The 12,489-nt window shown below is 33.7% G+C and overlaps 1 protein-coding gene and 1 pseudogene across 1 annotated transcript; one reads left to right on the forward strand and one right to left on the reverse strand.

The window, feature by feature from the left end:
* The first annotated feature begins 4,799 nt into the window (after window positions 1-4,799).
* Window positions 4,800-6,732, forward strand: LOC125204954 (tetrahydroberberine oxidase pseudogene; annotated as a pseudogene).
* Window positions 6,733-8,702: 1,970 nt separating this feature from the next.
* On the reverse strand, window positions 8,703-12,291 carry LOC125200421 (triosephosphate isomerase, cytosolic). The gene is made up of 9 exons (XM_089056452.1): window positions 12,134-12,291; window positions 11,433-11,508; window positions 10,597-10,720; window positions 10,398-10,482; window positions 10,163-10,295; window positions 9,502-9,596; window positions 9,337-9,415; window positions 9,077-9,159; window positions 8,703-8,957 (listed from the first exon to the last, which is right to left on the reverse strand). Exons 1-9 carry the CDS (start codon window positions 12,170-12,172, stop codon window positions 8,907-8,909), a joined length of 765 nt encoding a protein of 254 aa, XP_088912578.1. The 5' UTR covers window positions 12,173-12,291; the 3' UTR covers window positions 8,703-8,906.
* Between the last annotated feature and the right edge of the window lie 198 nt (window positions 12,292-12,489).

Raw genomic sequence — 12,489 nt, forward strand, 5'->3', positions numbered from 1 at the left:
TTAAGTTAATTCACATTTGGAGCATATTAGGAGCAATGTTCTCACTCCCTTGGTTATATTTTGTGTTTGCATTTTATTTCTTCACTTGTTCTTGTTTCAATTTAGTTTCTCAATCCAAAAATTCCAAAATTTACTTGCTTTCGAATTAGATAACTGTACGCCTCCTTGTGGTTCGACACTCTTTTACTACAACTACATCTGTACTCTTGCAGATTCGGTTGTAATTTTAGAGCTATTTAATATATTTGTGCGTTGTTAGTTCATTGATATAAAAGCTCGAAAAATACACATCAGTATCTTTAATGTTTCATTCATTTATAGTATACGATTATATTTTTGGGGATTGGTTATACAATATGTAAGTAAAATAATAAAAGTTACACATAAAAAATGCTTTTAAATAATAAATTGGATATTCGGGTAATATCCGATACCCATTCGGGTTATCCAATACCCGATTTATCTCAAATTTCAATACCCGGTCCCATACCCAATCCCATAAAATTGGATATTGGGTATCCAAAATCGTGCAGGTATCGGGTCGGGTACGCGTAAATCCAATACCCGATATCCATATTCCCACCCGTACATGGAGGAAGAAGAAGAGGTGCAAAGCCTCATTTGTATCACTAAGTGATTTTTTTTATAATCGGTTAATCACACAAATAATTAGGCCTGCTTATTCGGCCGGTTCCGGTTCTAACCGACCGGTTGACCGGTTTTAAATTTTCATAAATTCAAGAACCGGAACCGGAACCGGAACCGATCGGTTCCAGTTTGGAACCGGCCGGTTAAGAACCGGTCGATTCCGGTTCCGAACCGGAACCGATGTGTAATTTTAATCCGAATTTATTTATAATTTTAAATAGTTCAATACTAAAAAAATAATAATCCAACATCTAGAATTATAACAAATAATACCTAAAAATTAAAATAAATACACAAAATACAAACCAACAATACAATAATATTCATATATGGATAAGAGTGATGCCAAGTGTAGTAGGTCGGATCGAACTAGTTTATGTTAGCAATTTTTTACTATTACAAAAATAGGAGTTCTAAACTTTAGCAATTTTTTTTAAAAAAATGAGTTTTAAAATTGAATTTCATTTTCCCTTTTTTGGCTAAACATAGTATTCATTGGAATTTCCAATACTAATTGATATTGTTGTTACTATTTGGTTTATACCGGAACACTTAATAAATTATTCACAAATATGTTAAAATCGTATGTTAAATGAATTGTTACATAAATTTGTAATAAATATATCATATGAAATGATATTGTATTTGTATAAGTTATTTTGAAAACTAAAAACAAACTTATGATGTTCTACTCATTGTAGTTAGTTCATAAAAAATGGATTAGGGAAATAATTGTAGATTTAAAGTATCACAGATTAAACATTTAAATCTAAAAATCACTCACTGTTTCAAACTATTTTACTTTAATTCAAAATTAATTCAATAAATTAGATTTTTTAGTATATTAAATTATAAAAAAATAAAATTGAATTATAATCCGGTTCCCGGTTAGGAACCGGTCGGTTCCGGTTCCGAACCGGAACCGGTGTTATTTAAAAAGTTGGAACCGGTACCGGAACCGGAACCGGAAAATTTTCCGGTTCCGATTCCTCAATTAACCGGTCGGTTCCGGTTCCAATTCCGGTTAACCGAGAACCGGAGAACCGTTTAAGCACCCCTACAAATAATGATATTATCAGTAGAGTCAATCAATTAAGAGCATTAAGTTGTGCAATATATAACAATTATGCCATTGGTTATTTAAAAACGGTCATCATATTACATTGTGCATATTATAATTATTACTCCCATTGATTATTTATAAACGTCTAATAGAAATTGAACGGACTCACAAGAATTTACATAGATATAAGAATGATTTATTGAAATGAAGCGATTCTTAAGCAAATCTCAATAAATACCAACAATCAAATATTTTCTTTCATTGCTTAAAAGCAACATCAAAACTTCCAGTGATTTTTGTAGTGTAATTACATAGTGAAATTTGATGTGCTTTCCCTTTGATCTTCATAGTTTCCATGTGCATAAATCATAATGATTTCTTTGGATCGTAGAAGTTTCTACTCTCTTTCTTAAATTTCTACTTGCGTTACTAGGGATCAGCGGATCGCTTGCCAATTTTCCTTATTCTTCTTAAAATTTTTGTTGAAAATATTTATGTGATCTGATTTTACTATGTTCGGAATAGAAATTTAGATAATGGAGAAAACCAGAAAGAGAGTGAGTGAGAGAGCTGACAATTTTTGATCTGACACAAATCCGAATGAAGTTAACCAACACGAACATGCACGTTTAAGATTTGGGTCCTTATAGGGTCGACCCAATAAGAACTCGAAAATTTTGGGTTGGGTTGGGTCGGATGCGGGTCGGGTTTGGTTATCCGTTAAGAAAAAAAATTATTTTAATTATTTTATTTAATTAAAATAATATATTAAATTTTAATTTTAATTATTTTTATTAATTAAAATATATTATAATTTTAATTTTATTAGTAAAATATGATTAATACTATTATTAATTATTTTTTATGATAAAAAATATTACTTCATACTTAAATTTTATTAAAAAATAATTATTTTAATTATTTCAACTTTATCTGTTAGATTTAATTTTAATATACTTTAATTTTATTATTTGGATTTAAACATTATTTAAATTAATTATTTTAATTTTGTAATATCAAATTTCAATTATATGATATCATATGTCGGTCGTTATCGTATAGCGTTTATACTGTGTAGTAACTTACTATCATTAAAAGATGATCAATATTTTTTTGGATGACACGAAATCCGCATGAATCCGACATGAATCTGTTTGGGTTGAACCCGATAAGAACACGATGATTTGAGTTGGGTTGGGTTGGGACCCGATAGCAACCCTTGACCCGATAGCAATCCAATCCGCACGATTTGCCAGCCTACCTGATTTGAATGTACGAGGAGAGGAGCAGAGGAAGACTCTAACGAGGACAATGGGCATCTTATATTAGTTTAACTTTGTATTTGAATTGGCTTTATTTTTACAATGAATATTCAAAAAAATATTTTAAAATTCTCAAGTACTATGTGTAAAGGTATTAATTTTTGTAATCGAGAGTAGTTAGTGATATAAACTTTTCTACAACTAACGTTCAGAATTAATTGTAAATTAATTTATGACAAACTCCTACAATAATTAAAAATCGGATATGCGAAAGTGGATATAACTTTTTTTTAGGGATAATATCAGTTTAGTATAGAATTTTTTTTTAGGGCGTGGATCCTCTGCTGTGGCAAAGACCACGGCAGGATCTGTTGTTCTTAAAACGCATACAATTTGGAATGCAACGCAGCAGCAGGTATGTTCTATTTCTTCCATTTCTTTTCCTTTTCCTTTTCTTTACGTTTTTTATTTTTTGTTTCTTGTTTCTGTGCGTTTGATGTGACTAATTTTAGGAGATAACTTTATCAAATTATATTTTAGAAGTAATAGTACTTTTTAGCTAATTATACTTTAGAATAATAATCAGTAGGTATGAACAGGAATTAAAAATGTAAAGATAAAAAAATAAAAAACGTAAAGAAAAGGAAAAGGAAAAGCAATGGAAGAAATAGAACATACCTGCTGCTGCTGCGTTTCATTCCAAATTGTGTGCGTTTTAAGCACAACAGATCCTGCTGTGGTCTTTGCCACAGCAGAGGATCCACATCCTTTTTTTTATATCGCCAATAGCAGATTAAAAGCTGGAATTCCGATAATTAAGACAGAAAGAAAACTTTGTTATAACTTATAACTCTAATATAGTTACGCACTTTTAGCCATTTATTCTATCTACCCTAAAGTTATAAAATCAAATAAAATTGTAGTCGAAAATAGCTTCATGATTTTCAAAACTTTGTTATAACTCTAACATAGTTACGCACTTTTAGCCATTTATTCTATCTACCCTGAAGTTATAAAATCAAATAAATTGTAGTTGAAAATAGCTTCCTAGGGTTCTAAGAATCATTAAATCTGACTTTGTATTGAGAGTAGACTTTGTATTTAAAAAAATATTCCCTTTACGTTATGTATTCCAAAATTATTATGAACAATTACATACATTTATTACTATTAAATTTATAATTTAAAACCGATATAATTAATTACTTTTATCAAATGTATAATTGTAGTTTATACTTATCACTAAATACATTTATAGTTTTAGACTCATATAATGGAATTATTTCTACTCCAAATAAATATTTTACTATAATTTATCATATATATATTAGACCATGCATAGCACGGGGTGTAATACTAGTTATTTATAAAATATCGGGCCATGAACAGCATTCTTTTTTGGGTTAAATAAGATCATACTAAATTACTAACACTATCTAATGAGAAAATTATGGATTTAAATAATTTAAGCCTTGTCTACAAATATTGTTAGCGTGTTGTAATTGCTTCTAATTGAGTTTGCCTTGCTTTTCTCTAATTTTTGAACCTATCATTTTGCTTCATAAGCCGTTTTATTTTAATCAAGCCAGGATATTCACATGACGAAGATTTAATAATATTAAATTTTAATGTAAAGTTGATAAAACAATAACTCTACGAATGTTTGAGTTATCTTAAATAATGACACTATAGTAAAGTTGACTCAAATAGATTAATATCTACTGGTGATCCACGACGTGGCATCTATAATACAATTTATGGACAAAGTTACTCGAATTGCAAATCAAACATTCGAACCAACACATGGGCATGTATTTTTCACAAGCACAATAATAAATTAATAATCAATAGTAATTGTATTCCATACTTACTCTTGTATCTATAAAAACAACGAGATTCATTCTTACTACACACGAAATTACTCACAATGAAAACTCCATTGATCTTTTATTTTACATTTACTCTTCTTGTCATCTTATCTTGTTCAGCTGCAACTTCTGCTGATAAACATGATGATTTTCTCAAATGCATCAAACATGAATTCCACAACTACTCCTCAATTTCCAACCTTGTTTACACCCAAACCAATTCATCTTTCATTACAATCCTCCGATCTTCCATCCGAAACCTAAGATTCGCAACACCAACTACACCGAAACCGAAAGTGATCATAACCCCAGACCACGAATCCCAAATCCCGCCTCTCATATGTTGCGCTAAGCAAAGCGGATTAGAGATCAGAACTCGAAGCGGAGGCCATGATTTCGAAGGACTATCTTACGTGGCACAAGTCCCATTCGTGATCATCGATATGATCAATCTCAGTGATGTAACCGTCGACGTTGAGCATAAAACTGCATGGGTGGGAGGCGGCGCAACCATCGGTTCTTTATACTACAGGATCGCCCAGAAAACCCCGGTTCTCGGTTTTCCTGCCGGGATCTACCCAGCTGTGGGAGTCGGCGGGCACTTCAGCGGAGGCGGCTACGGCCCATTGATGAGGAAATACGGCCTCGCAGCAGATAACGTCATCGATGCAAGAATCATCGACGCCAGCGGCAGAATCCTGGACAGGAAATCAATGGGCGAGGATCTGTTCTGGGCCATCAGAGGCGGCGGAGGCGCCAGTTTCGGAGTGATTACTGCCTGGAAGGTGCAGCTGGTGGATGTTCCAGAAACTGTCACGGTTTTCAGAGTTGGCAGGACGCTGGAACAGAACGCGACTCAAATCATCAGCCGCTGGCAACACGTGGCTCCGGAGATTGACCAAGATTTGTTCATATGGGCCTTAGCAAGCAAGGTGAACACTACCATCACCGTGTCTTTCAGCTCACTGTTTCTCGGCGGCGGCGCCGAGAAACTAACGGCGTTGATGCGAGAAAAGTTCCCGGAGCTAGGGGTAATGAGGGAAGACTGCATCGAGACGAGCTGGGTCAAATCCACCCAATTCGTGACCGGATTTCCGATCGAAATACCAAGGGAGATTCTGCTGGACAGAAATCCGGCCGGCGTTGTGGGATATGTCAAAATGAAATCAAACTACGTGCAGAAGCCCATTCCCGAGTCCGGCTTCGAAGGCGTGTGGAGATATTTGTACAAAGCGGAAGGGGCGAAGAGGGCGGTCATCGTCTTGATTCCGTACGGCGGCAGAATGGCGGAGATATCGGAGTCGGCCACTCCTTTTCCTCACAGAGCTGGCAATCTCTGCTCCTTCAGTTTCTACGTTTCTTGGGGAGAAGACAGAGATTCGAAGAGGCATATAAGCTGGTCGAGGAGGCTCTACGACTACGTCACTCCTTATGTCGCGGGATCCCCGAGGGCTTCGTATTACAACTACATAGATCTCGACCTTGGAGTGAACAACGTTGTTGGAGAGACGAGCTATGCGCAAGCGAGTGTCTGGGGTAGGAAGTATTTCGGCCACAATTTCGATCGTCTTGTTCGAGTCAAAGCCATGGTGGATCCGCATAATTTCTTTAGGAACGAGCAAAGTATTGTTCCTAACTCTATTTAGTCTTCGAGAATGCAATACACTGTTTATTTACATTATGTTTACATATACTGATTGTGTTATTGAATAAGTATCTCACGTCTATTTAATCATTTGTACTCCTATATGTGTGTGTGTTTTACTACGAAGTAATGAAATATACTATCTACTCCATCCGTTCCATAATAGTTGAGTCATTTTGCTATTTTGGTATGTTCCAAAGTAGTGGAGCCATTTCCCGTAAAAATCAATACATTTCTTCTCTCTTACTTTACTCTCTTTTACTTTATTCTCTCTTCATCTCTTTTTGTCTCTTTCTTACTTTATTCCTACTTTGCTTAACTCACTTAATACAATTTTTCTTAACCTTCGTGCCGAAATAAAAATCTCTCTACTACTATGGAACGGAGGGAGTACTATTTTATTCTTACTTTTCTCTAGAAATAAGCCATTTGGTACGAGCACGAATTTTAATGCACAATTGGTAAAGTAAGAGAGAATGAGAAAAAATAGTTTTGAAGATAGAATATTTGTTTTTGTAATATAAATACATAAACTTTGAGTTATAACTTATTAAAAAAACGTCGGTTCTTAATCTTTACCAAATAATATTGAAAATTGAACTACAAAAATGGTTCATGGACTATGTGTTTATTTCGTCCATAGTCCCTCGACTTTAAAAATATCATCAGACATCTCTGCCTTTAAAAATATCGTCAGACATCCCTGGACTAATGATTTATCTCAAATTTGGTCCTTCTGTCATTTTTTTTATGCGAAAATACCCTTTTGAGCATTTAAGCAATTTGGTCGTTTTACACTTTTAACAATTTAAATAGTATGATATTATTTTAGGTGATGTACTAAATCTGATATTATTTCAGGTGATGTACTAAATCTGATATTATTTCAAAATTATCATCCTTCTTCCCTTTTGTTATCCTTCAGTTTGTTTATTTATTTCAATATTAGATTTAATTTTATAAAATTAAATTTTAAATTTAGATTTTTAAATATCAATAAATTTTATTGATTAAAATTATTAATTCATCGACACTATAAATATTGATTAAAACTATTAATTTTTATTATTTAATGTAATATTCAGCTGAATTGAAAAGGTAGAGAAAAATAATATTAATCATGATGGAAAAGTAAGAGCTATTCTATTTAGCCTTCGTTCGGTTGTTATAATTGCTTGTGATTAAATTTTGAAATTGACTAAAAATTTGATACTACTAAAAATTTTACATAGGAGTATTTTTGTTGAAATTTTCTAGTTAATTTTGATTGTTTTCAAATAAATAAATGAAAATTATATTAGTCTTAGATGCATATTTATTTAAGAATAAATCGTGTTATATGATCTATTTATGATTAAAACTATTAAATATTGATTAAAACTAGGTTGGCATCGACATACTTAATGATTAAATATTAGACACTATCAAATATTGATTAAAACTATTAATTTTGTTATTTAATAATTTTAATAATCAATAAAATTACATGATATTTAAAAATCAAAATTTAAATTTAATTTGATAAAATTAAATCTAATATTGAAATAAAGAAACAAAGTGAAGGATGACAAAAGGGAAGAAAAATGATAATTTTGAAATAATATCAGATTTAGAATGTTAAAAGTGTAAAAAGACCAAATTGCCCAAATGTTTAAAAGGGTATTTTCATATAAAAAAATGGCAAAATGATCAAATTTGAGATAAACCTTTAATGCAGAGATGTGTAACGATATTTTTAAAAGTTCAGAGACTATGAGAGACTATGGGTGAGAAGTCACTCAAAACTGAACTACTTGTCGAAAGTGCTAGTGTCCAAAATTCGACCGATCATTAAAAATTCAAAATGACGTAGCACAAAACGATATTATTCAATAGAAGAATCAAGAATGTAATAAAATGCAAAAATACATAAAACAATGGCGTGCAGAAATGGAGTGATAGCAGGTGAGGGCCGTGGGTTTGAAAATCCTCGGCTTCGGGTTCAAGTGCAGAACCTCAGCTGCAGTTGCAGATACACATCGTTCTATCCTCGGTAAATTGTCTTGCACGTTTTCACTTCATACAGCAAAATCAGTATACATGTAAATGATTCTACTTTACACAGGTCTAATCCTGTCTAATATGCAGGGTAAATCCAAGTAGGGATTTCTTGTGTAGTAGTGCGTGACAGATCAAATTTATAGATAATGAAACACCAATCAACACTAACACAAAGATTTATGAAGAAGCATATGAAGTTGATGATCAATAACAATACAAGGTTGATTGCTGCCAGATTTATTAGTATTTTCAGTACAGTCAAGGCAACTTCAGGTGCCGCAGTTAACCAGATAATTGCACAACAGACCCAAACGAGGTAATAGTTATTACATCTCTCCTATCAAAGGCTTCAAAAAAATGACCGTCCTCGACTCTTCAACTTATGCGTTTTTCTTCGTTTCAGCTGACTTGATGATGTCAATGAATTCCGGCTACAGATTCAAGAAAACCATGTCAGTTTATCGCCGGCACAACTCGATCTGTAGTCCTACTCGTATAATTTTGGAAGGTCCCAAAACATATGCCAAATAAAAGGAAGAGTTGTGATTACCTTGAGAGAAGCACCACCTACAAGGAAACCATCCAGATCGGGCTGTGAAGCCAATTCCTTGCAGTTTCCACCATTCACAGATCCTGCACGAAAATATCAGATCAATACAGTGCCAGTTAAGAAGAAAGTTTTACAAGAGACTTATGAGAGATAGACAATCAGGGCCTATCCAGAGCCTTTCATGGAAAATTAGTAGACCTAATAACTAATATATTTTATGAGAGAATATTTGAATTTGGCTATATGCTTGTTGCTGTTACCTCCATAGATGATCCTGGTTGAAGCAGCAACATCAGCATTCACATTGGCTTTAAGCCATTTCCTCAGCTCAACATGTACCTACAGCAAGATATGTTTGAGTGGCGTTAGACGTCTTCATGTCATTCGACTTCTACAAATGGAAACCATGATCTTGTAAGACTTACTTCTTGAGCCTGAGCAGGAGAGGCAACCTTTCCGGTTCCAATAGCCCATACAGGTTCATAAGCCAAGACAACATTTGTCCAATCAGAAATCTTTTCTGTAATGTAAAAGTGGAGTTAGTTTCAGGAAAGAGTCGCATAGAGGTAGGACTATGGATTTTATAAACAAGACAAGCGATCAACGTATTGACCTATGAAAGAAGGATAGGAATATCATTTCAAGGTTGAGCAAAACTACCAAGATAAACAAAATCATCCAAAATATATTCACCATAAAAAATTATATGATACTTACAATTTTTTGAACACAGTCAATACCATAGCAGCTCTTCTAGCAGGACAAAGGAGATTATGAAACTAGCAGTTACCTAGGCTGGAAGTCCTCACAATAATTTTTGCCAAAACTCAAAAGCACTATATATGTTCATGGATGAGTGGATGGAGTTAACAAGTAGGAGACTGAAATACAATATTAAGGAAAACCAAGCACTACATGCTGATTTGAAATTGAGAAGTCCAAGTGTACCATGATGTACTTGATTTATCTGATTTAATATTTTACAAGATGATACCCAATAAAATCAGGTCTAAGAAAATTTTTGTACAATTAATCCCCTAGAAATGAAACCTTGACCAGGAAACCTGTCCCGGACAGATTCATTACCTGCAATGGCCTTAGTCTGTGCAGCCACAACATCCACAGTTGTTCCGGCTTCTCTCTGTTCAAGTGTCTCACCGATACAGGCAATTACCTTCAAACCTTTCGAAAGTGCATACGCAACTTTATCTCCAACAAACTGGAATCACAGTAAATTAAGAGATTAAATTATATGATGAAAAATCTAATACAAACTAACAAAAGTACATAGAATTTGAAGAAAGTTCATTAGAAATATTACCTCACTTGATTCATTCAACAAAGCTCTCCTCTCAGAGTGACCAAGAATAACCCAAGGTACGTTCAAGTCTACAAGCATCTCAGCACTACAAAAGATGAGTAAATATATGAAGATTTTCATACTCCTAAACCCACAACAAGCACAGCATACTTGAATATGCAAAATCTTTCAACTATATTAGATGACAGAAGATGCGTACCTAACCTCACCGGTGTAAGCACCTCCTTTGTTAACCCAACAATTCTGAGCTGCAACATGGAAATCAGGTCGCAGAGACTCTTTTACCAAGGGAAGAAACACGTATGGAGGACTGACAACCACCTCTGCAATGAAAAACCAATAAACAAAAAATTAAGTTGCACAGAAGAATCCAACACGCAGGCATACATAAACATTTCTTGAGATTAAACATATTTCCCTCAAGTAAAGAGTCTTGGTTCTAAGTTTTCCATAACAGTCCCCACAACTATTGAATGTTATGTAAACTGCAGTTTATCATATTTAGAACACAATTATCTTCCATGTCATTCAGTATAACAGGCTAAATTTTATTAAGGTAATTTCATATAGAAGAACTGGAGCAACTCTTCCAAATGTGATTCTTCAAAATTTCAGAATGTCAAATATCATTGAGAGATGGCACAGGACTCAATCATATTGTTATAGACCATAAGCCCAAATAATCACTCAGAAGGATTTGTATTTGAGTCATATGACATTTCCTTATGGATGTGTCTATGGTGGCCTTAGGCTGAAAGAAGAGATCAAAATGATTCAAAATAAGCAGAATGTGTTGAAATTATATTCATGTTTACTTGAAAAAACAGTGGATGGAACAGAACATATGAATGTCAATGAAACAAAGACAAGCAGACAGTCTATTCCTATCGGTAAATAGCAGAAAGAAATCATATATGAATATGTAGGCAACAAATCAGTGGACTGGCGGTGATTATTTCAATATTTCCATGACCATTAAGATATCCATCAGCTAGAAGCTTTAACATGTTTGTCAGGTTAATACAAAACACTCACCAACAACATCTTGGGATGGCACTTGAGCAGCATTGAGTGATGCGACAATCTTCTTCACTTCCTCAGTAGAACCATTCTGCAGATAGAAATTGAAATCTTTTAGCAAAACAACAAGTGCAGCCAAAATGAAAGTATAAATATGATTCATTAACCTGATGCTCTGTGCATGCTACAATAAACGCTTAAAAAAGTAAATCTCAAAAGTAATAGTAACATATATGAGAAAGTTGCAGCTCATATTAGACTTGCATACTGCAAAATCTGCCTTTCATAAGAAGAACAATAGATAACAATCTACCAGGCTTTCATTTCAAAGAAAAAAATACAGTATCATCGAAAAATGAGTGAGTTTATCTCGTTTCCATCGACTTCGAAACTACTACTAAAGACGAAATCAGCTAAGATCCGAATAAATTAGCATTTCTACAACCAACTTCAAGGTTCCAAACAGTACACTCCCAGCTAAAACGATATCGAATTCTCATCAGCGATCACGCCAAATACAACCGACTATTGCTGCAAAATCTACAGTCTACAGATATAACATCCCTAAGCATGGAGATCCATAAAAAAATATATCAATCGGTAGGAGTGCTGCTAAATTAAACAGTAGATGGGAAACGAAATCGGATAGAAAAAAAAAGGAAATCTAGAATTAACGAATCAATCATTTTATGATGATCGAAGAGACGAATACTTACGCATTTCCAGTTGCCGCCGACGAAGAACTTTCTGCCCATATTTCGATATCGGAGATAACTAGAAATGAAGAAAATTTGCTTTTGGTGTAGTGATAGGCTCTGAGTGACACAGATGACAGATATATCCGCGAATTTATACAATCATGAAAATTGAAAACTCATTATTTGAGGATCAAGGAAAATGAATTGCCTATAACACCCTTGCTGACGTGGAGCTATTGGAAGAAAGTTGACGGCATATATTGAGCGCACGCGGCGGGTATCAGATACTACGACTATCTCTTGTAGTAATAAAATATTTTACTAAAATAATATTTCCGTCCTTTAAAATAAATTATTTTTTTCAAATATTCACA

Source organism: Salvia hispanica, chromosome 4 (genome assembly GCF_029641045.1).
Source record: "Salvia hispanica isolate PSC_SH4W2 chromosome 4, Shi_PSC_v1, whole genome shotgun sequence".
In the NCBI taxonomy this organism is placed as follows: domain Eukaryota; kingdom Viridiplantae; phylum Streptophyta; class Magnoliopsida; order Lamiales; family Lamiaceae; genus Salvia; species Salvia hispanica.

Bases quoted from the DNA above. Each gene is read 5' to 3' on its own strand.
- LOC125200421 (XM_089056452.1), bottom strand. From the start codon at position 12,172: ATGGGCAGAAAGTTCTTCGTCGGCGGCAACTGGAAATGC. The intron at 10,483-10,596 runs GTACGCATCTTC...CATCTTTTGTAG, and splicing joins GCTTACACCGGTGAGGTTAG to TGCTGAGATGCTTGTAGACT. The intron at 9,160-9,336 runs GTAACAGCAACA...ATTTTCGTGCAG, and splicing joins AACCAGGATCATCTATGGAG to GATCTGTGAATGGTGGAAAC.